General features: G+C 37.1%; 2 protein-coding genes across 2 annotated transcripts in view; both read right to left on the bottom strand.

The window, feature by feature from the left end:
- Nucleotides 1-2,810, bottom strand: part of prkd2 (protein kinase D2) — a 63,571-nt gene extending 60,761 nt beyond the window's left edge. Inside the window, exon 1 of the mRNA XM_067450988.1 lies at nucleotides 1,710-2,810. Coding sequence (XP_067307089.1) covers nucleotides 1,710-2,036 — 327 coding nt within the window. The 5' untranslated portion in view covers nucleotides 2,037-2,810. The remainder of the gene's footprint in view (nucleotides 1-1,709) is intronic.
- A 1,891-nt stretch (nucleotides 2,811-4,701) lies between these two features.
- The window catches only part of strn4 (striatin, calmodulin binding protein 4), a 30,085-nt gene continuing 8,966 nt past the window's right edge, over nucleotides 4,702-25,820 (bottom strand). Inside the window, exons 2-18 of the mRNA XM_067450987.1 lie at nucleotides 21,588-21,691; nucleotides 20,796-20,872; nucleotides 20,525-20,603; nucleotides 20,243-20,428; nucleotides 17,311-17,485; nucleotides 17,061-17,217; nucleotides 16,637-16,738; nucleotides 14,985-15,103; nucleotides 14,235-14,410; nucleotides 13,374-13,421; nucleotides 12,470-12,591; nucleotides 12,148-12,315; nucleotides 11,928-12,068; nucleotides 10,936-11,034; nucleotides 9,964-10,050; nucleotides 9,609-9,789; nucleotides 4,702-7,610 (exon numbers count right to left, since the gene is read on the bottom strand). Of these exons, the coding sequence (XP_067307088.1) occupies nucleotides 9,620-9,789; nucleotides 9,964-10,050; nucleotides 10,936-11,034; nucleotides 11,928-12,068; nucleotides 12,148-12,315; nucleotides 12,470-12,591; nucleotides 13,374-13,421; nucleotides 14,235-14,410; nucleotides 14,985-15,103; nucleotides 16,637-16,738; nucleotides 17,061-17,217; nucleotides 17,311-17,485; nucleotides 20,243-20,428; nucleotides 20,525-20,603; nucleotides 20,796-20,872; nucleotides 21,588-21,691 (2,010 nt within the window). The 3' untranslated portion in view covers nucleotides 4,702-7,610; nucleotides 9,609-9,619. The remainder of the gene's footprint in view (nucleotides 7,611-9,608; nucleotides 9,790-9,963; nucleotides 10,051-10,935; nucleotides 11,035-11,927; nucleotides 12,069-12,147; nucleotides 12,316-12,469; nucleotides 12,592-13,373; nucleotides 13,422-14,234; nucleotides 14,411-14,984; nucleotides 15,104-16,636; nucleotides 16,739-17,060; nucleotides 17,218-17,310; nucleotides 17,486-20,242; nucleotides 20,429-20,524; nucleotides 20,604-20,795; nucleotides 20,873-21,587; nucleotides 21,692-25,820) is intronic.

Genomic DNA, 25,820 nt, shown 5'->3' with positions numbered 1-25,820 from the left:
TCAGTCTGTGTACAGCATGATTATTTAGACGCCTATTACCACATACAAAGATCTAACACTTGTTTCTTATCCTTTTAAAAAGTCACAAGCTATAGGTGACGGGAGGATGTGTTACATGGAGATGTGCATAGATGGAAGTAGCTGCATTGTCTGGGAACCTGCAGTGAGAAAACAAACTCCTGGAGGAAGCCCAAGGGAGCGGTTCAGAGGCGGAGGACACACTATGGCCTCCTACTTTCAGAGGAAACAGGCTTCATTTCCTCCTCTTTATCCCATGGACAATGGATTGCTTACGTGTTGGGCCAGCAGAGAAAATAGGTTGGGCAAGGAACAAAAGGGACACCCCAATCCAATCAATGGAGACTGTCCTTGACTGTTACTGATGCTTTAATTATGTATTGCATAGATGGCAGAACCATTTTAAAGCTCTTTTGAAATTGAGGGAAAGGAAAACCTGTCCTAGAAGAGGATAAATTGAGCCTAGGGGGAAGAATTGGGTGATGCCGCCACATTACCCTTCAAATGAATGGAAAAAAGTGCCTATGGAACAGAGGGAGCCATTTGAATAAACAGAGAGGGAACACTGTGACTCACTCTGCCTGAAGCCAGGGGAGATGAGGGAAGGAGCCAAAAAACAAGCTCACAAATCTCCGAATCCAAAGAACACAACAGAGGACTTCTTGTAGTCATCTGATTTGTGAGTTAAAGGGAAAAGCATAGTCATGGTCAGTGTTTCCCAATAAAGTCCAAATCACATTTTGAGGGCTAGAACGTGACTACACCTGTAGGTTCCTTTCCAAGGCAACTTGGCAACAAGTTACCTTCATAGGATTAGTTTAGGAAAGACATTCGCCTTCACGTGGATGACAAAATTTAAGCCTGAGATTCAAACTAGTGATCGCAGAGCTCTCTGTGGCTTTGAGCAAAGCATAATTACTGGTATCGTGCTATTCTACAGATGCTTCCTGGAAAAATCTCTTCCAAATGATCCTTTTAAGCTGACCCGGGCCACTGCCCAGAGCATGGAAATCTGGTTATTGAATCATCTCACAGTGTGATTGGCTGATAAAATCTGTTGTTAGGTCATAATGCAGATTTGAAGTAAGGGCAGTCATGAATTGGCTGGTCTGTTTCTTGTCCCATTAGTGCAGAAATGAGTTATGTACTGAACTAAGATATTAAGTGCATCTCCAGGGCTTGATTGAGCCCAACCCAAGAAGATGACTTACTTGAAGGTTTTGACTATGCAACCTTTTAATTTATCCGTCCAACCTTCCATGAGTTTACATCAGCACCTTCATTAGCAATATGGAGATCAGTGTGGGTATTTATAAATAATAGTATTTATGTGGAGAACTGCTGACACTTGGATAAGAGTTGCAGCACGTTACCACAACATGTTCTGCATACATTGCATATCTCTGTGGACACGGTTGTCACAAAATATGCCTGACATGCACGATGTGAAGGACCAAAAAAAAAAGCTTTACAGTAGATGACACCCTTCTTACTCTATTTAAATGTTAAAAATAGAGTTTTTGAAGACTGTATTTAAAAAAATATTAATTTTAGCAGACCGCAAGGTAAACCACTAATACACAAATTCTGATGGCAAACACACTTCTTCAAAACATTTGAACTTCCGTTTGAGTTGTGCAAAAGTGCTAGTGCATACAATATTGTGGCACAAGATTCTGGGTGGTGCTTACCTTCTGATCCACAATTGAACAAGCAATTTGTTTGATGTAGGCCAGGTCTGCAGTCTGAGGTAGAAGCACAGACTCTCTAGTCAGCCCAATCTGTATGATGAAGGAGACACCAGCTGGCGCAGGAGGCCCTGACGGCATTACGGATGCCCCGCCGGGACCTGGGGCAACCACCATGTCCACTGTAGGGAATCCTGTGTTTTGAGATGTATGGACAGAGACCGGTGTTCCCTGCTGCATCACCACTGACCCAGGTGGAGATGGGCCACCCGGGGGGAAAAAGACCTGGGACATGGGTCCCGGAGACATGAAGGGACTGACATTGGCCATGCTGAAGAGTCAAAGACAGTCAAGAGAGATAAGACTGGGTAGTGTGAGGCAGAAAACTCACCTACACACACCAACAGTCACTCGCTCATCAATAGTGGCCGTCCCTGCTGTGTGTCCCACTTCTCCTAGAGCTTAAAAACAACTGATTCCTTTCCAGGAAGTAGCTTTTCTTTTTTCTCACCCTTTTTTTCACGGAAAGGTCCTCTACACGGCTTTCATTCCAGAGAAGGAGCAGGTGAGCAATGCAGATAAAGTTTAGCTTTCAAACTAAGTATCTCCTCCTCCTCCTCCTCCTCCTCACGCTTCCTGTTCTCTCACGACTCCAAAGAAACTTTGAAGAAGGACACATCCAAACTTCAAGGAAACACACTGGTGACATAAAAGAAAATGTAACAAATGAAAAAGAAAAACAAACTCCTGTAGCAGTAAGCCCGTCCGCTCAAGATGGCTTCCAAGTACAACAAATTAGCCGGAGAGAGCTCCTGGTTAGGCTTGCTTTGCAAGTCAGGCTGTGTTTCAGTTTCTTGTCGTGTTGAGCCGTGTCTGATGTGCCCCAGTGAGAAAAACTACTGAGGACACTCCCTCTTCCCCCTGCCTCCACCTCCCCACTGTCTGAACCTCAGAGCCCAGGAGGAAGTGAGCTGACTGACAGATCTTTTGGCCAATCAGCAGGAAAGAGAGTTGTAAATGAGAACTCTATGAGATCATACATATCCACTTCTGTCTCCTCCCAGTCCCACATACACAGTCTTCCCTCCCTCTCAACTTTTACGTCGCTCTCTTTGTGTAACAGTTTGACTTGTTTACTCCCCCACCCTGGAACAACTTTGTCCTCCTCTTTTTGCCTGGGGCCCCACACTATTTTCCCAGTCTCTCATTTTCTTTTTCTCTCTCGTTTCCCATGTCCCAGAAGATAACCACATATCTTATGTGTGTCGCATGAACACACCTAAATAATCAGCCCAGTGTGATCCTGCAGCCAGATTAATTTAACTTAAAAAATGGGAGTTATGCATTTTTTTCCCTTGAATGAATGTCAGTTCACAGTTAAGAAACAGCATTGTAATAACCTCTGAGAACTCAAATAAAATAAAACAAGAAATTAAAACAAAATGTTTGCTATAGCTTAAGCAATAACAATGGTGAAAATAAAATTACATTCTAACAATCTTATTGTTTCAGGTTTTAAACTCATTTTCTCTTATTCTAGTCTAATTTTCTACTAAATTAGACCCTTGCACAAGACATCTTTAAAAAACATGCTCTCTTTATTCTTTAAAAAAAAAAAAAACATTCTATGTAAAAATATCACGTTTGCAACTTTTAATAAATTATCATTATATATATATATATATATATATATATATATATATATATATGTATGTATGTATATATATATATATATATATATATATATATATATATCTGTATGTATATATATATATATATATATATATATATATATATATATCAAGCCTGCATCTATTTGATCAAAAATACAGAATTTTTAAAAAATATTTTGATTTATTACAATTTAAAATATTTGGTTTTCAATTTATTATACTTTCAATTATCATTTATTTCTGTGATGCAAAGCTGAATTTTCAGGATTGTTACTCCAGTCTTCAGTGATCATGATCCTTCAGAAATCATTCTAATATTCTGATTTATTATGAGTGTTGGAAACAGTTCTGCTGCCTAATATATTTGATAAATAAAATGTTCAAATGAACTGTATTTATAAAAATAAAAAAACATATTTTCAAATAATATAAATCTCCTTTACTATCAGTATTTATCAATTTAACACATCTTTGCTGATTTATTTGCACGCCCAATTTTTCAGTTTTTGATTTGTTAAAAAAGTTTGAAATATCCAATAAATTTTGTTCCACTTCATGATTGTGTCCCACTTGTTGTTGATTCTTCTCAAAAAATTACAGTTTCATATCATTATGTTTGAAGCCTGAAATGTGGCAAAAGGTCACAAAGTTCAAGGGGGCCGGATATTTCGCAAGGCACTGTATATATATATATATACACACACACACACACAAAATACATTAAATTATAGTATTTCATCTATCTGTATCTTTCCAATCTATTAAATGTCAACCTTTTAAGATTTACATGTATTGATAGTAAAATTCCATTTAACTGAATTAAATAATTCTTGCATATTTTAATTGAATAACTGATCCTTCCTATAACAATGATGACAAAAAATCAATTATTAAATGAAAATATTTAATTTGATGTTAACGTTATTATTAACTGAAGTCCAAATATTTAAAAAGGCTTAAAATCCATCCATCCATCCGCCTGTCTATCTATCTATGAAAAAGTTACTTTTGAACTTTCTATTTATCAACGAATCCTGAAAAAACATGCACAACTCTTTTCAACATTGATAATAATTATTGAGCAGCAAATTCTCATATAAGAATGATTTCTGAAGTATGATACACTGAAAATCATAGTAATGATGCTGAAAAGTAAGCTTTTCCATCACAGAAATAAAAAAAAAAAAATAAATACCCGACTCTCTGGCTATCCTCTTCCAAGACCAAAAGACATACATCACCCCCCCCCCAATTAAGTTTCATCCAACTTCTGCATACCCAGAAACACTTTCTCAGACAGTACAGTTCAGACCAGACAAGAATGAAATCTCTGTACAAAACCATGTTTTTATTTAGTTGTTTTTGGATTTTTTTAATGACATACAACACAAGACCTGCACAGTAAACAAAATAAAAGAAAGAAAAAAGAAAGAAAAATCAACAGGAAAAATTAAAAAGATGTCATTTGATACAAGCTAGAAAGCAGTTCAAAAATATGTATAATAAAACAAAAATAAATAAAAGGCTGGTCTTTTTTTCATCCCTTGTAGTTAGAGGATATAGTTGAATACAGCTTAATATGATGTACAAAGTATCACACAGTGATAAATTGCTATTAAAAAATAAAAACACATAACAAAAAGTCCTTTTTACCTTGGCTGTGGACTGAAACTTTTTTTTTCTTCTTAAATTTCCATACAATTTTCAGTTTTTAGGCTTTTACACAATCACAAGCAATTCTTAAGCCTAGCAAAAAAGGTACTACTGTCGTCTTACACCTTATTACTAGTAATCATAATGATAATATGTCTAGTAAAGAAAAGCATATATGTGAGAAAATGGGAAACTTACATTATGCATCGGCAGCTTGTCAAACATATAAACATTTTCGGTTTCATTTCATTCCATTTTTTTTTTTTTACACAGATTCGTCCTCTCTCGGTAAGGAATGTGTTTTGTCATTGTAGTTTCAAGACTCGTATTGCATCTAGGGGTGCAGAAAAAGGTGTAGAAAAGAGAATGCAGGACTCGTCTGAACACCCATGCAACCGGCAGTCTTCGGAAGAGAACTTAACGATGCAGCAATACGTCGATGAACCGAACTGTTCGTGTTTTTCTACACGTGTAGTGTAGCATAAAGCTAACCGTTAGTGTGCGGTGCAAAGTTTCTAAGAAAAGAGGTAAGCAGCAAAGGATTATGAGATTCCACTGAACGCAAGTCTGTGGTTATGTGACATTCATTGACTGGGTGAACATCCCAAAATGAAACGGTGGTCTCATCATTATACAAAGGACATAAGCCATAACCTTGTCCATTAATAAAATCACTCCAAGAAGTTTTCTGCACTTGCTAACTTACAAATCCAGCCTGCTTTCCTTGCCAAAGACCAACCAAGTAGGAAATCTCATTTTCTGGGTTGGATGGATGGAGTGATTCTAGACGGAGGCGGTCTGACATGGCTCCGTTATGCTAAAGCGCTCTTTATGGCCCATCAGTCTTTCTGTCGTTTCTGACTTGCCTTCTGGCCACTCGTCTACGACCACGGAAAACCAGTAAAGGACAAAAATAAACCCTGCAGAACGGAAACTGGCTAAAACATGATGTGACCTTCGATCTCCAGAGCTCAAGACCAGGCTCTCCTCCAACTAAGGAACCTAAAGATCAGATTCAGATGATTCTTCATCTCACCTTGGTGCCCCCCTCAAGTTTCAGAGTTGCATTTTGATTCCTTGCTTGGCCAACACAAAGGAAGGCGCTCCACTTTTATTTCTATTAAAAGAGCCATGAGAGTAGAGTGTTGCTCTGAGCTATTTTACCCTGAAACACCTCTGCATCTTGCCTTGATTAAGGGCCATCAAGTGGACTTTTTTTGGATACATCTACCTCCAAGTTTCCCCACTGCACTTTTACCTCTTGGTAAATCAAGCATATACTGGGGGCACTCGTTTTCATTCACCTTAAAAAGCCCTTTTAAGCTTCACTTTTTCTCCACTTTTCAGGAACAGAAAGAACTTGGGTCGAGATCACAGATGTCCGAAAACTCAAGAACCGACAACACAGCTGTACTTAAACATTGGAACTTGTAGTTTGTTACAGGAGACAACTGTCAACCGGAAATCCTCTTGCGTGGATCTAGAGTTTATCGTCTTAAAAATACCCTGACAAAACCTTAAAAGCCACTTCGGCACACCAGATGTATTCCCGACACACTGGCTGTATTTCTGAAATGCCACAGAACCGTACATGATGACTCGGGAGGAATGGCAGGGGTCAACCGAGATTTGATACTTTGCGACCCTCGTCGTGAACAGGTCCCTGATTCAGAGATCTTAGCACCAAGGTTGTGGAACTAGTGTGCTATGTACAGCGCATCCTGCTTATATACAGAAATGAGTTACTCATCCAACTGCAGATGTTCCCGAAAAGTCTTCCGACCGATATCGAACACTACAATAAATACACTACTCAACAGTCACCTGACTATTATGGATAATGCCACCTGATCGGATATGGATGAAGACGGTGATTGCAAAAGGCTCGTGCTGGCACCGTCACAAACGCACACACGTGTTTGGTTTTAGTTCATGGTGTACTCGTCATATAAATGAAATTGGCTGAGGAAGTGATTATGAAAGGCTGAAATACTAAGGCTCTTAGCTGTGAGGCTAAAGGTAAAGCTGTGTTATACTTGGCAGCTGAACCGAAACCAAAAAAAAAAAAGCAGTCTTTGGAATGAAATGCATCGATCACCTCACGTTACTAGGCGACAGTTACGCGAGGACATTAATTCACAGATTAGCACTAATGCAATTTACATTGAGAAAATGTGCAGGCTTGGGTAATGTCTTGTTTACCGAGAGCCTTCAAATCCCCAACCTAAACGGAGCATGAAATTAAAATCCAGGGTGTGTGTTGTATCAAGGTGTGTGTTTGCGTGGTCCATCCGTCAACAGATTGGACATCCTTCTCAACACACTGTGCAGATTGTTAGTAGTGTCGTCTAAAACTGAAATCAAGACCAAAGCAGCAAACTCATTAGTATTGAAAGCGGTAGAGTTTGTATCGCAACGTGAGGCATAAAAGAATGATGAGTCGTGCGCCTTTTACACAGGCAGTGATGTGTAGAATATTGTTCCCATCGTTTCAATGAGTGTGTGAGTGTGTGTGTGTGTGTGTGTGTGCGGATATTCAGCGTTTCACTCTTATGGCCCAGTAGTGAGGGTGGCTCCCCTGAGAAGAGATAAAGGAAAGAGATTAGCTAATAGCAGCAGGTTTCACAGGAACACACATTCCCATGAACACACACAACAAGCAGCAAGGTGCTGCAAATGATTTTAGCCATGATAACACAAACAACTGAATTAGAACCTAAGAACAACTTGCATAAAAGATAACTTGTGGCTGGATCCTCAGCGACAAAGAAAAATAAATCATGATTTACTCAAGTTGTTTATGTGAGTTGAATAATGTGTCAAATAAATCTGAAGATAAAACATTGAGCTGTCCTTATGGATGCACACAAAAACATAGATCGCTAACAGTGTAGTCTGTACAGGTGTGCGCTACTGACAAAAAAATCTCAATATTACATCTCAATATTTTCTCGATTACGATAATTAGACGATATTTTGTGTTGGTACCTTCCCAGGTTTAGGACTGCCGTGGACATCTGAAGGTTTTGATATTCTTCATATTCTTTGTGGTGATCAGTTTGCAACAGTGAAACCGTCTTTTCCGATAAATTTCATTGAATTTTTACGTTTAAGGCCTGTCTTTGTTTGGAACTATTTTCATTGGCAAAATAGAGCAAAAACAGGCAATGTTGTATCTAAAATATAAGTCGCTTAATATTGTATTATATTGTATAAAATTAATATCACATTTGTAATCATGCTGATATTTGATCATGTGATACTGATTAACTATATTAAATGATATAAAAGACATACAGAGGTATTTTTATTTTATACAGACCCCTTATCTTAAATATTGGGTGCATTCTAAATGCATTTCAGTAGACTAAATCAGGGATTTTCAGTCTTTTAGATGTCACAGACCCCCAAATATGATCATCCCTGTATGAGGGTCCCCCATCCTTAAATTCATAAGGCATCTTTTATAAACACTCAAATTTATACACAAAAAATATATTTTAAATCTAAAATTTGTTTCAGTTACATTGCTATACACTCAATGTATTGTTATATGTATTATTTATTTGTTGCTTATTTAATTAATTTTAATCAATAATAAAAAAAAACTAATTTAATTTATGCAATAGATTAAAGGGTTAGTTCATTAGGGTGAGTCATCATCAATTTCATTTTTGGGTGAACTAACCCTTTAATACCTAACTAATATATATTTGATATATATATATATATATATATATATATATATATATATATATATATATATATATATATATATATATATATATATATATATATATATATATTTAAACTATATTTTGATCTAATTTACTGCTTTAATAATTTATTTTAATATACTTTTTTTTTTTTACATCTTTTCCATGGACCCCCCGTCACTCTTGCGGCCCCCTGGGGTTCCCTGGACCCCTAGACTGGGTAAACCCTGTGCCAGCCTGATCAGCCACCGATTTGATTTCGTCCTGCAACTCGGTCTAAAAACCTGTACATTTATTTCTACTACTTCTGTTACACTTTTGCGGGAACCAATCACAGACTGGCTTATCCACCTGGCGCACAATTGGCGGGTTTAACATGATGACAGATAGAGAAGCGATAGGTCGTTGCCTGTTGATCACGCCTCTTGTGCTCTAATTGGTTGAAGGACTATCCGATTGTGTACAGAGTCATTTAAGTAATGCGTGTTCATCATACCTCTTGAGCAGTAGAAAATACAGAGCCGACTCCCCCGACCAATGTTAAATATTAAATTGAGCTTGGTCTGGTGATAGCAGACAACCTGACCCCAGTTTGAAAGCCCTAGGACTAAATCCCATAGTGAAACCCTGGACTTTAAAAGCACACTAGTCTAACCTACTGGACTATATCACTTGGTGTATGCGTGCACTCTCTAGGTGTTTTTGTAAAGTGAGGGACACACTCAATATCGTCAGATCGCATATCGTTAAAACAACAAAGATACTATCATAGACGATATATATCGCACAATCCTAGTCATGTGATTCACAAACAAGTGAATTTGGAAGTATGGAAATATCATGCTTAAATGTGCATTTACCAGTGAAAAAATCAAACAAAGATCTTGGCGAGCGCGTCGGCCCCAGCGCTGGCGATGAAGGGCTGCGAGGGGTGGAAGGCCACGTCATGAATGGCCTCATCATGTTTTTTCCTGTGTGCCGTGATCTCCTGCACACACGTGCGATTGTCCAGCATCCACAAGCGCACTGAGCAGTCATGACCTGAGAAAAACAAACAAAAAACACAAGACACAGATGCAGTGACGCCTCATCGTTGGCAACTTTCACATTTCCGTGAGAATGGTCTGTTGACGTGGATATGTTCAGAAGGCTTCAGTTGGCTTCTAGTTTTGTTCTCTGACGTCACACACTGCATGCCCGTGTACTTTTACTTACTGCCGGAGATGAGGTAAGTGCCTTTAGGGTCTGTGGTAAGACAGGTCACAGCATCCAGGTGAGCAACCATGGAATGGATCACTTTCCCTGAAGCCACAGCAAGAGGAAGGAAGAAAAAGATTAGGTCATGTGGGACATATTCCAAGTTCTGGCTCAACCAATGGAATAAGATTAAGTTTCTAAATTCATCCATTTAAAAAAAAAAAAAAAAGTTTTATCCAAAAATTCAAGTTGTTCCAAACCTGTATGAATTTCTTTCTTCCGCTGAACACACAAGAAGATACTTTGAAGAATGCCAGTAACCAAACAGTTGATGGTCCCCATTGACCTCCATAGTAATTTGTTTTTCCATACTATGGAAGTCAATGACCATCAACGGTTTGGTTACCCATATTCTTCAAAAGATTTTCTTGTGTGTTCAGCAGAAGAAAGAAATTCATACAGGTTCGGAACAACCTGAAGATGAGCAAATTATGATTTTGGGGTGAACCTCATAAAAGAAAAAAGCTATAAAAAAAATCTAGATAATCCTTGCTTGATGACTTGATTATCCATCCTGACTCCACAAATTTCACCATTTCACCATTTTTCCATTGCTGACACATATCTGCATAAATCAATAAAACATTCCTAATGTGGTGGAAAATGAAGTGCACCGCTGGGCTCACATTGCAGCTGTCTTTTATTCCCAGGCTAATCTTTAACACCAAGAATGTTATTCGCTTCTCTTCAAGTGCTCTTGCTATATAAACTGGTGATTAAAGGTTGGTGTCTGGCATTGCTTCGATTGAGTTTTTTTTTATACCGGAGGTTACTTTTTAACTGCTTCAAAAGGTCTACTGTGACTGCACCGTATGGGAGTTAAATGACTTTGCTGGTGTGTTTACAGTTCCCACAGTGCACAGCTGGAAAATATGCAGTGAGTGTTATTATGCTCCTCAACATTGCAGCATGCTGTCGACACACACACACCTGTCTTGTTGTCCAGGTAGCGGATGGTACGATTCTCATGGGCTGTAATGGAAATCGGTTGGGACGGATGGCTGACGACGCGGTTAATCAGCTCGCTGCCTGCAGGGGGCGGTAAAGCAAAACACAATATTTTATTATTGTACAACAGGCTTTGACTCAAGCAGAAATTGCTTTCATAACCCATTTTACTTCTTTAACGTGATGCGTGCAACTATTTTTTCAATGTAGGCCAAGAATTTAATCCAATCATCCATTTGAATATACTTTGACACCTGTTCACACGCACGTGTATATTATATATATATATATATATTATATATATATATTATATATTATATATATATATATATTTACACATATACATAATTCTATTTTATTGAATAATAAAAATATATATATAATTTGCAATCATTTTAATAAGAATTACTTATAAGAATATTATTATGTTAATATAATAATATATTATACAAAAATATTATGTAATATATTAATATAATTATATATTGTAACAGTAACATTACATTAATATGACTTGACAATGCTTCTAAAGCATTATTCATGTTAGTTCATGTCATTAATATTAACTAACAATTCATATTTTAAAGCTGCTGTTCGTAACTTTTTTCAAGATTTACAAAAATTATATAATGAATGTACATAATGAATCATTTTTCAAACTGTGTTTTCGTCTTACCCTGAATCATTATGGTACACTTATAATAAGTGTTTATATTGGGACTATTTCAGAACGGTCTGGTAGGAACCGCTGCGGAGCACAGTCCCTGCGTGATCCGCCATAGATATAAACAGACCGAAGTAGCTCCGCCTGCAATGTTCTTCAGCAAGACGCATGCAGTTCTGTTTATTAACCGCTAGAGCGCAAAAAGTTACGGACTGCAGCTTTAATTTTTATTAACTAAAAATGAACACACAAAAAAAAACATGTATCTAAATAAAAAAAGTAGTCGATTCCTGTACAAAATGTAGCTTACCATCCTTGGTCTGGGTCTCCAGGACCATGATGCTTTGCTCTGTGTTGAGGTCATAAAGCAGAGTCTCGCCCCCATCGAAAGACACAACAACCTGGGACGGGTCTGTGTTTACAAAGGCAACCGAGGTGGGAGTGCCGTGTTCTGAAAGACAGAGAGGAAGTGATTGAGAGGGACATAAAGAAAAGAAAAGCAATCCAAACACACATGGTCTCCTCCTCACCTTTCTCCTTGTTGAAAACAGACACACAGGGTAAGGAATTATGGGGGTCCCAAATCCGCACAGTCCCGTCCGCTGAGCAGGAGGCCAAACGCTTCAGACTGGATGAGTAAGCCAAACCCCAAACTGCATCCTCGTGCCCTGACAACACGCTGCTCTCCACACCTGGATCTGAACGCATTTACACACGACATTTCAGTCTAGCTCTGTCCAATGTGTCAGCAAATTCATTTATAGTCAGTGCCCTCTAGTGGACTGTAAAATAAACGCAGCTGTTTTTGAGTGACATTGAGTAACTTGGAAGTGCAGTATAAGGCAGACTTGCCATAGTTGTCGTAAGGATCCACATTAAGGTCAGGGATCTTCCAGCCTCGCACGGTGCCGTCCAGACCTCCGCTGTAGCATGATTCTCCCTCCTCACCCATAGCCAGAGAAAGAACAGCACCACTAAAATCACACACACAAGCAGCACATTTTAGGACAAAAAGTTATGTGACAGTACCATGATCAAGAGATCAGACTGTAATATCACTGTACTATATAGTGGATATAATTGATATCCATATTCATTTCCATTATAATATAAGGTACTTCAAAGACCAAAAAACAATGGTAATGTCATGAAATACCTAATAAACAGCATTTGAGAAATTTCTGAGATTTCTGTCCCTGAATTGACAGCTACGCAACTACTACTTTGATGCTCCAAAAAGTACATAAAGAGATGGTAAAACTAATCCATATGAATCGAGTAGTTTAGTCCAAATTTTATAAAGAGACACAATCACTTAATATGATGAACAGATTGAATTCTTCATCCCACACATCAGATATGGTAAACAGAAGCTCAAGCATGTGAGAACCAATGAGGTTCATTCTTGTTACGCAACACGTTTGAGCTTCAGCAACAACCAATGAGGTTAATTCTTGAGTTATGCAGCATGTTTGAGTTCAATTCAATCTGTTCATCATATAAAGCGATCGAGTCTTTTCAGTCAAAGCAGCCCAATTCATAAAGATTCGTTTTACGACCCCTCTATGAACTTTATGACGCAAAAAAGTGATAGTTGCATAGACTGTGAATGGAGGGACAGAAATTGGTCAGATTTCAATAAAATATCTTTATTTGTGGTCCAAGATGAACAGAAATATTGCTGGTCAAAAGGCATGCCATTTCATTTTTAGGTGGACTTCAGTTCACAGTCTGATTATAAATTTGTCCCACTCACCTGTGTGCTCTGAATGTATAAATGGGCTCGACGTCCAGCGCTGCATTTCTGTGAGAGCAAAAAAAGAGAGGTTTCCATGTTAGCACGTAGTGTCCGTGACGTCACCCATAGGATTCCGATAAGCCGTTCTGAAGCGTAAAGTAGAGACGAGCTGGCTGTTGCCATCTTGCGAGCGCATCATCGTTAGTCACGCCCGAATAACAGAAAATGGGCAAAAAGGCGGGATGTGGGCGAGCTTAGGTGACGCAATGACTATAGACAGCGGATAAATGGCTATCCACCTGCCACTCAAAGTAACCACACCCTTATTTATGCAGAACTTTAAGGCTTTATATAATGTAAACTAATGAGTTATAAAAAATAAAATAAAATTCTCCTTTCTGGAGCCTGTCCCTAGTGGCCAGTCGATGAATTGAAGTTTAAATTACTTTTGTATTGGCTCAAAGAGATCATGGGAGGTTGCCGCTTGGTTAGCACACAGAGTAGTGACGTGCATAGTGACGGTCAATAGTGGGGGGCGGGGTTTCCCCCTCAGTTGAAAAGGGCACTTTCAGTTTCTCCCTTGTGCACGCATCACTGTGGTTTTGGATAAATATTGGATAAATAACATTATGGATAAATATTTCTAAATATACTATATACAATAATATATATATATATATATATATATATATATATATATAGACACCTACACTAACACAATTATAGTTACATACTTAACATAAGAAGGCAGTGAAATAAGGATTTTTTGTGTGTGTGTGTGTGTGTGTGTGTGTGTGTGTGTGTGTGTGTGTGTGTGTGTGTGTGTGTAGTGTGTTTTTTGTTTCTTGTTTTGATGCAGGGTTGAAATGTGGTTCTTACTTTTTTGAGTGCATTGCCTTGTTGAGGTTCCACAGCTTGAGTGTTCCATCCTCAGAGGCGGACAGCAGCACGGCCTGGCTGGGGTGAAAGGTCAACGCTCGGATGGCGTCAAAGTGGCTTCGTAGTGTGAAGCGAGGGTTCCATGTTTTTTTTAACTCTTCTCGACTTTCCTGCAACTAAAATGAGACATGAAATTAAATGCAATTGTGTGTAATTCATATATACACAACAGAAAAATTAAATAATGCTAATTTCACAATAAATACCTAATATAAAAAAAGGTTTGTGAAACAGGTAAGCTGCTGCAAACCAAGGGAAATACTACTACACCAAAAGGAAATAAGATACTTTAAAATAATATACTTATGTGCGAACTGAAACAAATGTTTTCGGACACTTAATTGCAATTAAATGAAATTGTATTGTAGTTTAAATTTATATTAAATCCAATTAGCTAAACTGTAGTGCTTTTTCGACCCATAAGTACATCTTTATATGTACTAAGGTTAAAGTGTGCTTGTATGTCATACATTAAATATATTTGCGATTACACATTTGTAATGATGTTGCAATTTAACACATTTAAAATATTTTAACTTGTAAAATTGAATAAGTTGTTTTTGTATGTTAGTCAGCACAAAAATAAATGCCATGTAAATAGCATGTCGTTCTAAACATCACCTGCTTATGAAGCATGCACTCTAATGCTTAAAAACACACTCATTTGGGGAGGAGACTTATAACACTAACATCAATGGTGAGGTCATTGTCATTGGCAACAGTAAGATCAGCCAGCTCTCCGAGGTTCATATCTCCTCCTCCAACCGCATCCAGTATGAAGACATCAGATGAGAAGCCGAGAGCGCCCCCTTGAGCACAGGCACATAGATAACAATTAACATGCTGAAATTGGAATATAATAAATACAGTGGTTTGTAGCAGTATTTAAAATTAAAGCAAAAAATGTATACGGTTGTGATTAAAATGCCCTTTTAATTTGCCAGTTAAAATTGTGCCAGTATAATAATTGATTTGTCTCAAGAAACAAAATTGTCTCAAGAAACTTAAATTGTATAAGTTTCTTACGAAAACAACATTTTTGTTAAACTTAAAATCCAAACAAGCATTCCTGGTTTCAACTTTCAATGACTAGATTGGAAAAAAAACTATTTAATTTAAGGTCTCATTATGCAGTTTAAATAATTTTTTAAAATAAATATTAATAATTATTGTTATACTGACAAAATTAAAATGAGTAAACGTCACTAAGATTGTATATAAAATCAGGGCCGTAACCACCATAGACAATAATTAAAAATGGCAAAATAGTTTTAATATTTTTGCACTGCTCTGCTGCACTTCATGTATGTTAGGATGACAAAAAGTTTTAAAAGTTACATTTATGGTCTGGTCAGCCTCACTGGTCTAATGGCGCTTGTCAATGTTAAAATTATTGAGATAGCCAATCAAATCAAAGTAGCCGAGGTTTACCTTCTCTTTTGGCTCGTGCAGTCTTCACACACAGACGAGCATGTCAATCTATCACTTAATGCTATTGCGGAAACTATTCTTTCGGGTGATATCACAAAACAAACTGCACACAAATGTGTCCCTGCACTTAATATGCAATCATTGATGAGCATCTTTGATTTTAAAGAAGAAGAAAAAAATTAGAATTAGAAATTAGAAACCCGGAACCTTAGTTTTTTACAAAAAATGTACCACCAGACCACTAGGGAATTCCGCTATCACTAGGAGATCTGTGGATTTATTTACTAATGCGAAGAAATCTGCGAAGAATTTAAAGAATTTTAAAAATTGGTCCTCCTCAAGACATGGTTATGGCCTTGTATAATATAATTGATAATAATATAATATAATATAATATAATATAATATAATATAATATAATATAATATAATGGCAAAAAATGTAACCCTTTTTTGTTGCATTAACTTTTTTGTTGCATTAGCAAAAGCTTAAACCTTTTTTGGCAAAAATTGAATAATGAATATGTGGATTAAATAAATCCAAAAATATGCATCCCACTATGCATTTGACATTTTAAAGAAAGAATATTTACTTATTCTTATATTATTTATATATTTATTTAAGAACTGCTGTACTGATAAAGAAAAAATAAATAAATAATGTAGTAATTATATATTATAATATCTTTATTTAAATACATGTATTAAAAAAATATATATATTGGCAACAATGAATGTTTGGTTGAGTAATGAAAATGAATAAATTAATGAATAAATAAATGAATAGAGTGATTGAGTAATTCATTAATTAGTCTTTTAATCAGAGGAAATAGTTGAAAGTATTAAGCTGTTATTATTATTATTACCAAAGGTGATCGGTTTGGGATTCAGAAAGCCAGATGGCTGTTCTTACCCTCACTGGAGCGCGCCTGGCCCGGGATAGAAGGAGGTGGAGTGGGTTTGGGAGGGAAATCTGACATCATTCCTTGTAACTTGTTCCGGCGGTTCTCTGAACCTGAGCAGAGGAAGAAAGAGTAAACTAATCAGCAAACAGAGCAGAATCAACTAAATCAACCATTCATCCTTGAGCATGATGACGTTTGGAAGAAGTGAAGGGAAACAAACAAGTCTGAGGTGACGTGAAGACAAAATGGTGGCCCAGTCAACAGATTTTATCAACAGGAAGTTACAAACAAAAGCTAATTTTATGAAAACAATGAGCGGTTACAGCGTGATGATAAAGGGAAACCCTCACATTCACAAACAAAAATACAAAGCAGGAATAATGAGTTGTCTAGTAGCACATCCCAATTTCCCAAAAAATGTAGCCTCCATACCCAATTCACGGCCGTCTCCAGATATGCGAGCTTCTCCCGCACCTTCCCCTTCCTCTCCAGAAGCCAAGAAATCAAACTCGCCCAGGGCGTCCTCAGAATCATCTTCATCATCCTCGTCCTCAGGGTCAAGATCTGTTGTCATGGGTTCTCCGCCAATCTGCAAGCGTACAGACGACACACTATTAGCAAAAAAATAAAATAAAAAAAGATTCTGTGCATGTGGGCCCTATCTTCATGTAAACACGCTGACCTTGCTCCTGGACTTTTTGTTTTTGCGTCCATCAATGCAGTCAGTAGTCATGCCCTGGAAGTCTTCCTCTTCATCACTGTCATCCTCATCGTCGTCCTCACAGCCACGGAGGAAAGGAATTTTATCCAGAACAGAGCTGCCCATCCGTTCTTTAGAACTCTCTTTCCCAGCACGCCTGTAAGAGAGACATTTCTGTACTATCACCACAACAAACATGATTGCAAAAACTATAGTTTCAAAACTGGTTTCCCAAACGCCATACCACATTAGAACAACCCTCTCAAGTCTTTCGTGGCTTATCGCTTGTACAAAAAGCCAGCAACAGCAATATATTAAAGGTCACAATGCTCAGTTAGGAGTTATATTTAACATGAACAGGCATCATACTGCATTATCCTAACAATATGCTGTCTGTGGCTGCCCAGCAACGCAAGTCAAAGTGCAGTTAAAGGTGTGTTTATAGCAACCTTGAGCTGTGTGCAATCTGCAGAGTAAAATAAAAAATAATAAAAGCAACACAAAACAAAAAAACAGAACAAGTTTAAAAATAAAATTAAAAAAATGTACAGCTCAATTTTTTTTTAACAAAACCAAAAAATAAACAAAATCTCACTTATTACATAAATAAATAGACGTTAAAACGTTTTTTACGATTTGCGTTTAAAGGGGTCATGACATGAGAAATCAAATTTGCCTTTATCTTTTGACTTTAAACGTCCTTATTATAAACAAAGCATTTATTTAATCAAGCTCCAAAAATGGCTTGTTTGGATATTGCGGGATCTGTGATGTCACACGGGCAAAAGCATTTGCATATGACTGCCTCCAGAACAAGATATCAATGAATAGTTATACACCGTCACACTATAGGTCCTGCCCACTGGCGTTCAGTCGCTTAAAGGTGCACTGTTTAAATTTTAGCTGCAAAAAATGTGAAAAATGAACCTGAAAAATGTGTTATGTCTGATCGTAGTAAGGTCTAAGTAAGGTCTTTTTTACACCACTGAAAACATAGTGATGTATATTATATAGCATTTATGTCAATAGATCTAATTATGAAGGACAAATTAATTAGTACACAAACACTTACTGGACCTTATGTTTACTGACTTAAAGGTCCCGTTCTTCGCGATTCCATCTTTCAAACTTTAGTTAGTGTGTAATGTTGCTGTTAGAGCATAAATAATACCTGTAAAATTATAAAGCTCAAAGTTCAATGCCAAGCAAGATATTTTATTTAACAGAAGTTCCCTTTCAAAGCCTACAGCGAACGGCCGGTTTGGACTACAGCCCTGCACTTCCTGGTAGGAATGACGTCACTAGAACTGTTTGTTAACTAACAGTGACGGGAATAACGGCGTTATAGATAAACGGCGTCACTAACGGCGTTAATTTTTTTTGTAACGAGTAATCAAACGAATTACTGTTTCCCGTTACAACACCGTTACCGTTACTGAGAATAAAATGCGGCGTTACTATAATTGAGCTCACTGTAGCGGTTTTCATCCGAACAGCGGACCTGCAGCTGTGTGTGTGGGTGTGTGTGTGTGTGAGTGACACACGCATGCGAACAGCGATCAGGAGTCAGAGGCAGAGCGACATCATGTCCAATACTTCAAAGGTAGCTTTCGCAAACTGGAAGTATAAGCGCTACTTTTCCCTCGTTGAGGTGAAAGGTAAGAATGTTTATTTAACGTGCAACTTGGCCAGGAAGTCTCTCTCCACGTCGGTGAACGCAATTGATAACATGAGCTTTGCTGCCAAAGGATTAGACAGACCCACGATATTAAAGCAACCAAAACTAGGATTTTCTCCTGAGAAAATGGATAAGCCCGCCATACAAACAAGACTTGAGAGCACTTCTTGTTAAACTGTTTACTTTTGTGAGGAAGAAAATACTTCAAGCAGGCTATATGTCTACCAGTTGTGTGACAGTTTTAGAATTTTAATGTGCACTACAAAGAGTTTAGGCTATGTAAGTTGGGCTAATATCTTTTTTATTATTATTATTTTCTATTTTTGGTAGACTTTTCTTAAGGAGCATCATTTATTTTTAGATTTATTTGATGGCCAGTTGGGGTCTGTGCAATAAATATTACAGTTCTAAACAATCTGTTTAGTTTTATTGTTCCACTATATTACTGATATTTACAATAATGTATTGAATTTGATAGACGTGTCTCTCACATTGTCACACAGCAACGTTAAAATAGTGTAGATTAGTGTATAATATTGTATAATAATAATTTATTCTATTTAGTGTCCATTTCATTCATTTAAAATTGAATATCGGGGACATCCAAATTATTTTACATATTTGAGCATTTAAAAAAAAGTTATAAACACTTGTCTGTTCCACTCATTTCAACTGACTTGTGAAAATTAAAATTATATGACTAATAGCTATTTTTTTTTTTTTTTTTTTTTTTTTTACAGTAACGAGTTACTTTTATTATAGAGTAATTCAGTTACTAACTCAGTTCCTTTTTGGAACAAGTAGTGAGAAACTATAACTAATTACTTTTTACTTTTACTTTTTACAAAATAGGGGGCGTGGTCTTGTTGCTCTCCCATGTGGAGAAGAGCGCGTATTCAGCGCTTGCATCTCCCCGTTATGGTAAGAGGCGGGACCTTTCCGGGCAAAGTGCACTAAGCTGCTGTCCAATCACAACACGGGAAGCGCTGGCCCAATCAGAACTCGTTACGTGTTTCTGAAGGAGGGACTTCATAGAACAAGTAAATCATCAGGCCGTTTTTAGGACAGAGGAAACAGCGCTGTACAGATAAGTAAATCGTGTGAAAAATACTGTTTTTTTACACGCAAAATATGAACTCATGTTATATTGCACACTGTAAACATAATCAAAGCTTCGAAAACACGCGAAGAACGGGACCTTTAAATATCAGATGTGAAAACACATGCTGCTCTAACCGTTTGATCTGCTCTTCTATCTGGCGCACTAGTAGTGATTCTCCTCCTTCACGAGGTTCTGGTTCTGCAGGCGTTTCACTGGGAGGAGGCCCGTTTGCCTCTGGGCTGTTGCGACCTAACAGGGAACGAACACGTTTGGAGCGCATGTCCAAGATGGTGTCGGAGTATCCCACCTCCTCCAGGTACCTGCTCATGAACATGCACAAAAACACCACATACACAGTGTCAGCACAACATTTTGACTAATACATTTGAGAATTAATGCAAACAAAATGCACGGACTTGCGCAATAACTGCCGGCCCTCCTTCCAAGGCATCTGATTGGTTGGCTCAGAGTCTGAATCTGCAGGCCCATTGGGTACTGTGAAAAAAAAAATTATGTCACTAAACACTGAGAAAACACAACAGCATACAGTATTTAATCTCAGAAATCTGGGCATTATTGTGTTTTTTTTAAATAATAATGCATATGTTGTGTTTTGGAAAATATGAATCAGATCACATGTTTTATAGCATGTGTGTGTGTTTGATAAGTTTGTTTCTAGGTTGTTACTTGGTTCAGCTTCTGTCTCTGGCTTCTTCTCTCCAGGGCTCTGATCAGTGCCACTTTTCAGCTTCTGATGTTTGGCCCTGGGATAAAGATGATGAGAATATTAATGATCAGCATCATACAAACTCATGGAAACACCCTCAGATCTAACAATGAGATCGGCATGGCATCTTCTCTAACAATTAAACAACAGAAAAACAAAAAACAATAAATCAAAAACACAATAGAACATTAAACAAAAATAGAACAAAAAAAACCCTAAAAGAATTAAACAAAAAAAAAAAAAAAAACAGAACAAAAACACAATAGAAAATAAAAAATAACTTTAAAAAAAGAAAATAAAAACACAGAGCATAACATTAAAAGAACTAAACAAAAACAAAGAGGGAAAAATAACAAAAACTCAATACAACATAAAAAAAATTAAAAACAAAAATTAAAAACAAAATAAAAAAACACTAAATAAAACAAGAAAAACACAATAAAACAGCAAAAATATTTTAAACAAAACAGAATGAAAAAATACCAATTAAAAACACAATAAAACATCAAATCAAAACAATAAAACCTAACAAAAAGAAAAAAACTGAACAGAATAAAACAGAACCAAACATCTAAACAGAAGTAAATAAAAAAACAAAACAAAAAAACTGAACAAAAACAGAACAAAATAAAAAACCAGAGCATAACATACAATTAACTAAACAAAAACAAAGAAGAGCAAAAAAAGGCTATAACAGTGGTTTCACATTATAGCAGAGCTGAAGAAGCTCGTCTGTGTGTGCGTCGTCTCACCTCTCCTGTTTCAGAGCGTATTCCAGCATCTTGATTCGCCGCACCAGATCCTGCTTCATGTTCTCCTGACCTTTCCTCTCACCCTGCAGAAACGCCACCTGAGCCTGAGCCAGCACAGGAAGACAAACAGACAGAAAGACAAAGATATAAATATGGTAAAGATTCCAACCAGATACATCTGAGGGGAAAATGAAAGGTTATACGCTGAAGCTCCGTGATTGAACCACCACCAATGACATTCCGAGGGCAACGGTTAACTAAAGGCCTGCTATTCCACAAGCTTTATTTTAGACTGCTGCTGACCGAGCACCGACCAGAGTCATGAAAGGCAAAGATGTTGACGGAACAGAGACTATAAAGGGGGAGAAGCCAAAAAACATTCATTTCCCACCAGTCAGCTGTGGTTTAGAAGAGAGAGAAAACAGTGATGAATAAATAAAATGGGCCTCAATCGCCCCCTAGAGTCCCCCGTAAAACCCACATCAATTAGAGATGCAAAGTTACCAACAGTCATCTGTTTAGGCCAGAGAATTTATTTTTTATTTTTTCATGGAGCATCCCTCTACGGCTATCAGTGTACCTCACACAACAGAACTGTAGAGGCATAGGTCTCTACCACATACAAAATGACATTATAATAATAATAATAATATCTTTAAAAGTAAAAAATTCTGTCATTAATTACTCGCCCTCATGTCATTCCAAACCCTTAAGCCTTTCGTTCATCTTCGGAACACAAATAAAGATATTTTTAATGAAATCTGACAGCTTTCTGTCTCTCCTTTGACAGCTACGCAACTACCACTTTCAAGTCCGAGAAAGGTATTAAGTACATCACAAAACTAATCCATGTGACTCCAATGGTTTCACCTCAAATTTATGATGGGACAAGTGCTTTGTTCGCAAAAACAAAAAACACCATTTACAAAATTATTCTTCAACTTTCATGATGCTTTTACTAACTGTCTGGAGCTTGAAAGTGGTAGTTGCGTAACTGTCAATGGATGGACAGACATCTCTCAGATTTGATTAAAAAGATCTTCATTTGTGTTCCAAAGGTGAACGGAAGTCTTAAAAGGGTACTTCAGTACTGGGAAGATGAATCTGTATTTAAACTGGGTCATGAATGTAGTAGAAATGTGAAATTATTTTTGAATTTGGTGCTTTCTATACTGATTTTTTTTGTTGTTGATACAAAGCCATATGGTAATCGCTGAAGTAACCTTTTAAGGGTTTGGCATGAGTGTGAACTAACCAATTAATGTTTATTTATGAATTATAAATAAAATATAGAGAGCTATTTTTTATCATTCAAATCATACTGAAAAAGTACATACTGATAATATCTGTTGATTACAAATATTATGACATATTATATTAAAGCTATTAATTATATGAATACCACTACTACACAATTATTAAAAAAATAATACAGAAATTATTTATTATAATAATTTATAAATAAACTGACTAACTGTATTATTGTTGTTAATGTAAAAAAATATAAATAAATCTGTTGATTCTAATAAAATATTAATAAAACTTACATCTACTTTTTAAAGAAGACTTTTAATGTAAAATTATAAATAAGTCTGAATACCTTGATTTAAATAAACAAATTAATAATAACTTATTAATTTAAGTTTTATAAAAATGTAATAATTATAAAATAATGAATACCACCATTATATTAATAATGAGAATAATTATTATTATTATATTTATTTATTTATTTATAACAAAACGTAAATCTATAAGGGGCTATTCACACAGAACACATCTAAAAACGTGCCAAAGTACTCAGGAATGTTGTTTATTTTTTATGAAGCACAAAATGTCTCGACAGGCGCTTTTGTGTCGTGATCATAGACCGTAAAAAAAATTCATGCATTAACAGAAATAGCCAAACAGCAGAATCGATGGTTGTCTCGCGTAACCACAGCTTCAGACTGATGGCAGATGGTTTCATTGGTCAAGGACCACACAAGAGGACGTTTGACTGACATGCAACGCAACCACATGTTTTGTTCTGCATCATGTTTAGGGGTGTGAAAGTGTAAAGTTGATATCCCTGCAGTAACAAACCTAGCCTGGCTCTGCCCTCCTACATACTTCCGCTCAATTTTCATTTTCCTTCAGTACTACGTCTGGGACTGCAGTGTATTGTAAGGTTTTCTCTGAACAAATTTTTACCAGTCAATCAGCGAACAGAGGGATTGGCTGAGAACGATGACGTTGATGTTGTGCGCTAGTTTGAGTTGTACTTCAGTAATGGCAGCGGAGAAAGATCCGAACAAACCATTCATTCCGTTGTGGCACCGCTGCCAAATACCCAGAAGTTAAAGCTGGAGCAATAACAATCTTTGCTGGGGTTGGTTGGTGGCCATGATGGTGTGGCCCTCCTCCCCAACAGGGGGAATTAGATTTAGAAAGTTAGATTTTTCAGCTCGCTCCGTTAGTGATGAAGAAGTTGGCTGGGTGAAGCCCTATTCGGACGGTAACTGTTTCGCATGGGGTTGGAAGGTATTGTCATCATTTAAGTTACAGGGACTGGTCAGTTATTTTATTGCCATCCGTCTCACACCACCCGCATAAAAATCCCCGGCCGAGTTACCTACTGCTTTTGACAAACACAAGGTCGTGTGGTGATGTAAGCTGTCCGATTCCACATCTTCAAGTTTTCAAGAATAAATCACTTCAAAATTCACTCTGTATAATCATTTTTGACCACTGCAGAGCACCATACGGTTGCTTTGATGTTGTTTGAATGCATTTCTAGACTTGTATTTCTTTAAAATGCTGGCAAGTATTTACAAGAGCAATATATTTCATCACTGCTCAAACAAATTAAAATAATAGCATATAAACATTTAAATTGGTCCGTTATTTATAGCACCATTTATTATCATACCAAGCATATGACATTTTATTTACAGCATACAATCATGTTACGGACCACGTAAGCGCCGCGTTCCCGGTCACAGAACTCTTCTCTCCACCGTGGCGTGAATCAATCACAATCCGAATGCACAAGTTTTAGGTTATCACTAAGTTGGCCTGCACAAGTGAGCATTTATTTTGACGGATTTCCATGTGTAAAACAGGTGAAGGACGCATGACATACGTCACGACCAAACGTTAGCGATTGGTTATGGCAGATCTAATAGTTTTAAACTTCAACAGAGTACCCGCCTTTGCAGAAATAAACGCTTGTCAATGGAGAGTGGCCAGACTCTATGTACAAATGAAATGTATGAGAGTCTGTAAGACCAGGCTATAACAGACCAGCGTGCATCTATAAATTATTAAATTAAAGAAAGTTGTTCAAGTTCAATACTTTTGAAAATCCAGCATTTAATTGATCCTAGTAAGTGCTCAGACGGCGTTCTTCTTTAATGAGGGATTTTGGAGTCGCAACATTGATTTCCAGGCAGACCGTTAAAGAACGCAATACACATATATAGCGGACATCCTGTAGAATTTAACCAATCAGATGATGTTTTCAAAATACTGAAGTGTTTCCAGATAAATGTGTCATATGCATCAGATGGTCCATAAAACACTTTTGACTTGACACAATGTTTATCTGCGAGGCGCTGCAAAAGAGAGCTTGACGGTCATACTGTGTAGCACGAACACTGAAAAATAATGGAAAAGCAGTGCACTGGAATGGAATGGCCCCCTAAGAGTACTTATTTATATCGCGAGAAATCTGTTAAGCAAGCAAGCCTATCTTGGCTTGTGTTGAAGCTTAATGTAAAAACTAAATGCTTTACTCCTGAGTTCTTGCCCAAAACATGGATAATTTCAGCCGTTCTCTATAAGAGTTTTTTTTAATATCTTTATGTAGGTCGTGTCAAGCCATATATAACATTTGTTCAAAATCACTCCCTGTCTCCAAGGCTGACTTGCAGGAAAAGTAAAGCATGACAAGTTGGCACTGGTCTTCATGGAGACCGACTCGACTGCAGTTGCCATGGTGTGGGCAGGAAACCTGTTATGGCAGGTCTTTGGAGCACTTTGACATATTCACAAAGGCAAGTAATTGCCTATGTTTTTGGCCTTTGCAACTTGGACACTTGTCACTTATCTGACATCATTGTCAATCAAAGAAACAGACTTGCTTTGGGAATTACACTGCACTAACACAAAAGAAAAATCATATGATCCCTTGCAAAAGTCTAATACGTCTACTTAAACGTTGACACTTCCAGCTATCAAGCACAGTTCAAT

This window comes from Pseudorasbora parva, chromosome 8, assembly GCF_024679245.1.
Source record: "Pseudorasbora parva isolate DD20220531a chromosome 8, ASM2467924v1, whole genome shotgun sequence".
In the NCBI taxonomy this organism is placed as follows: Eukaryota; Metazoa; Chordata; class Actinopteri; order Cypriniformes; family Gobionidae; genus Pseudorasbora; species Pseudorasbora parva.
Note: the sequence above shows the minus strand (reverse complement) of the source record. Positions and strands in the feature narration are given on the sequence as shown.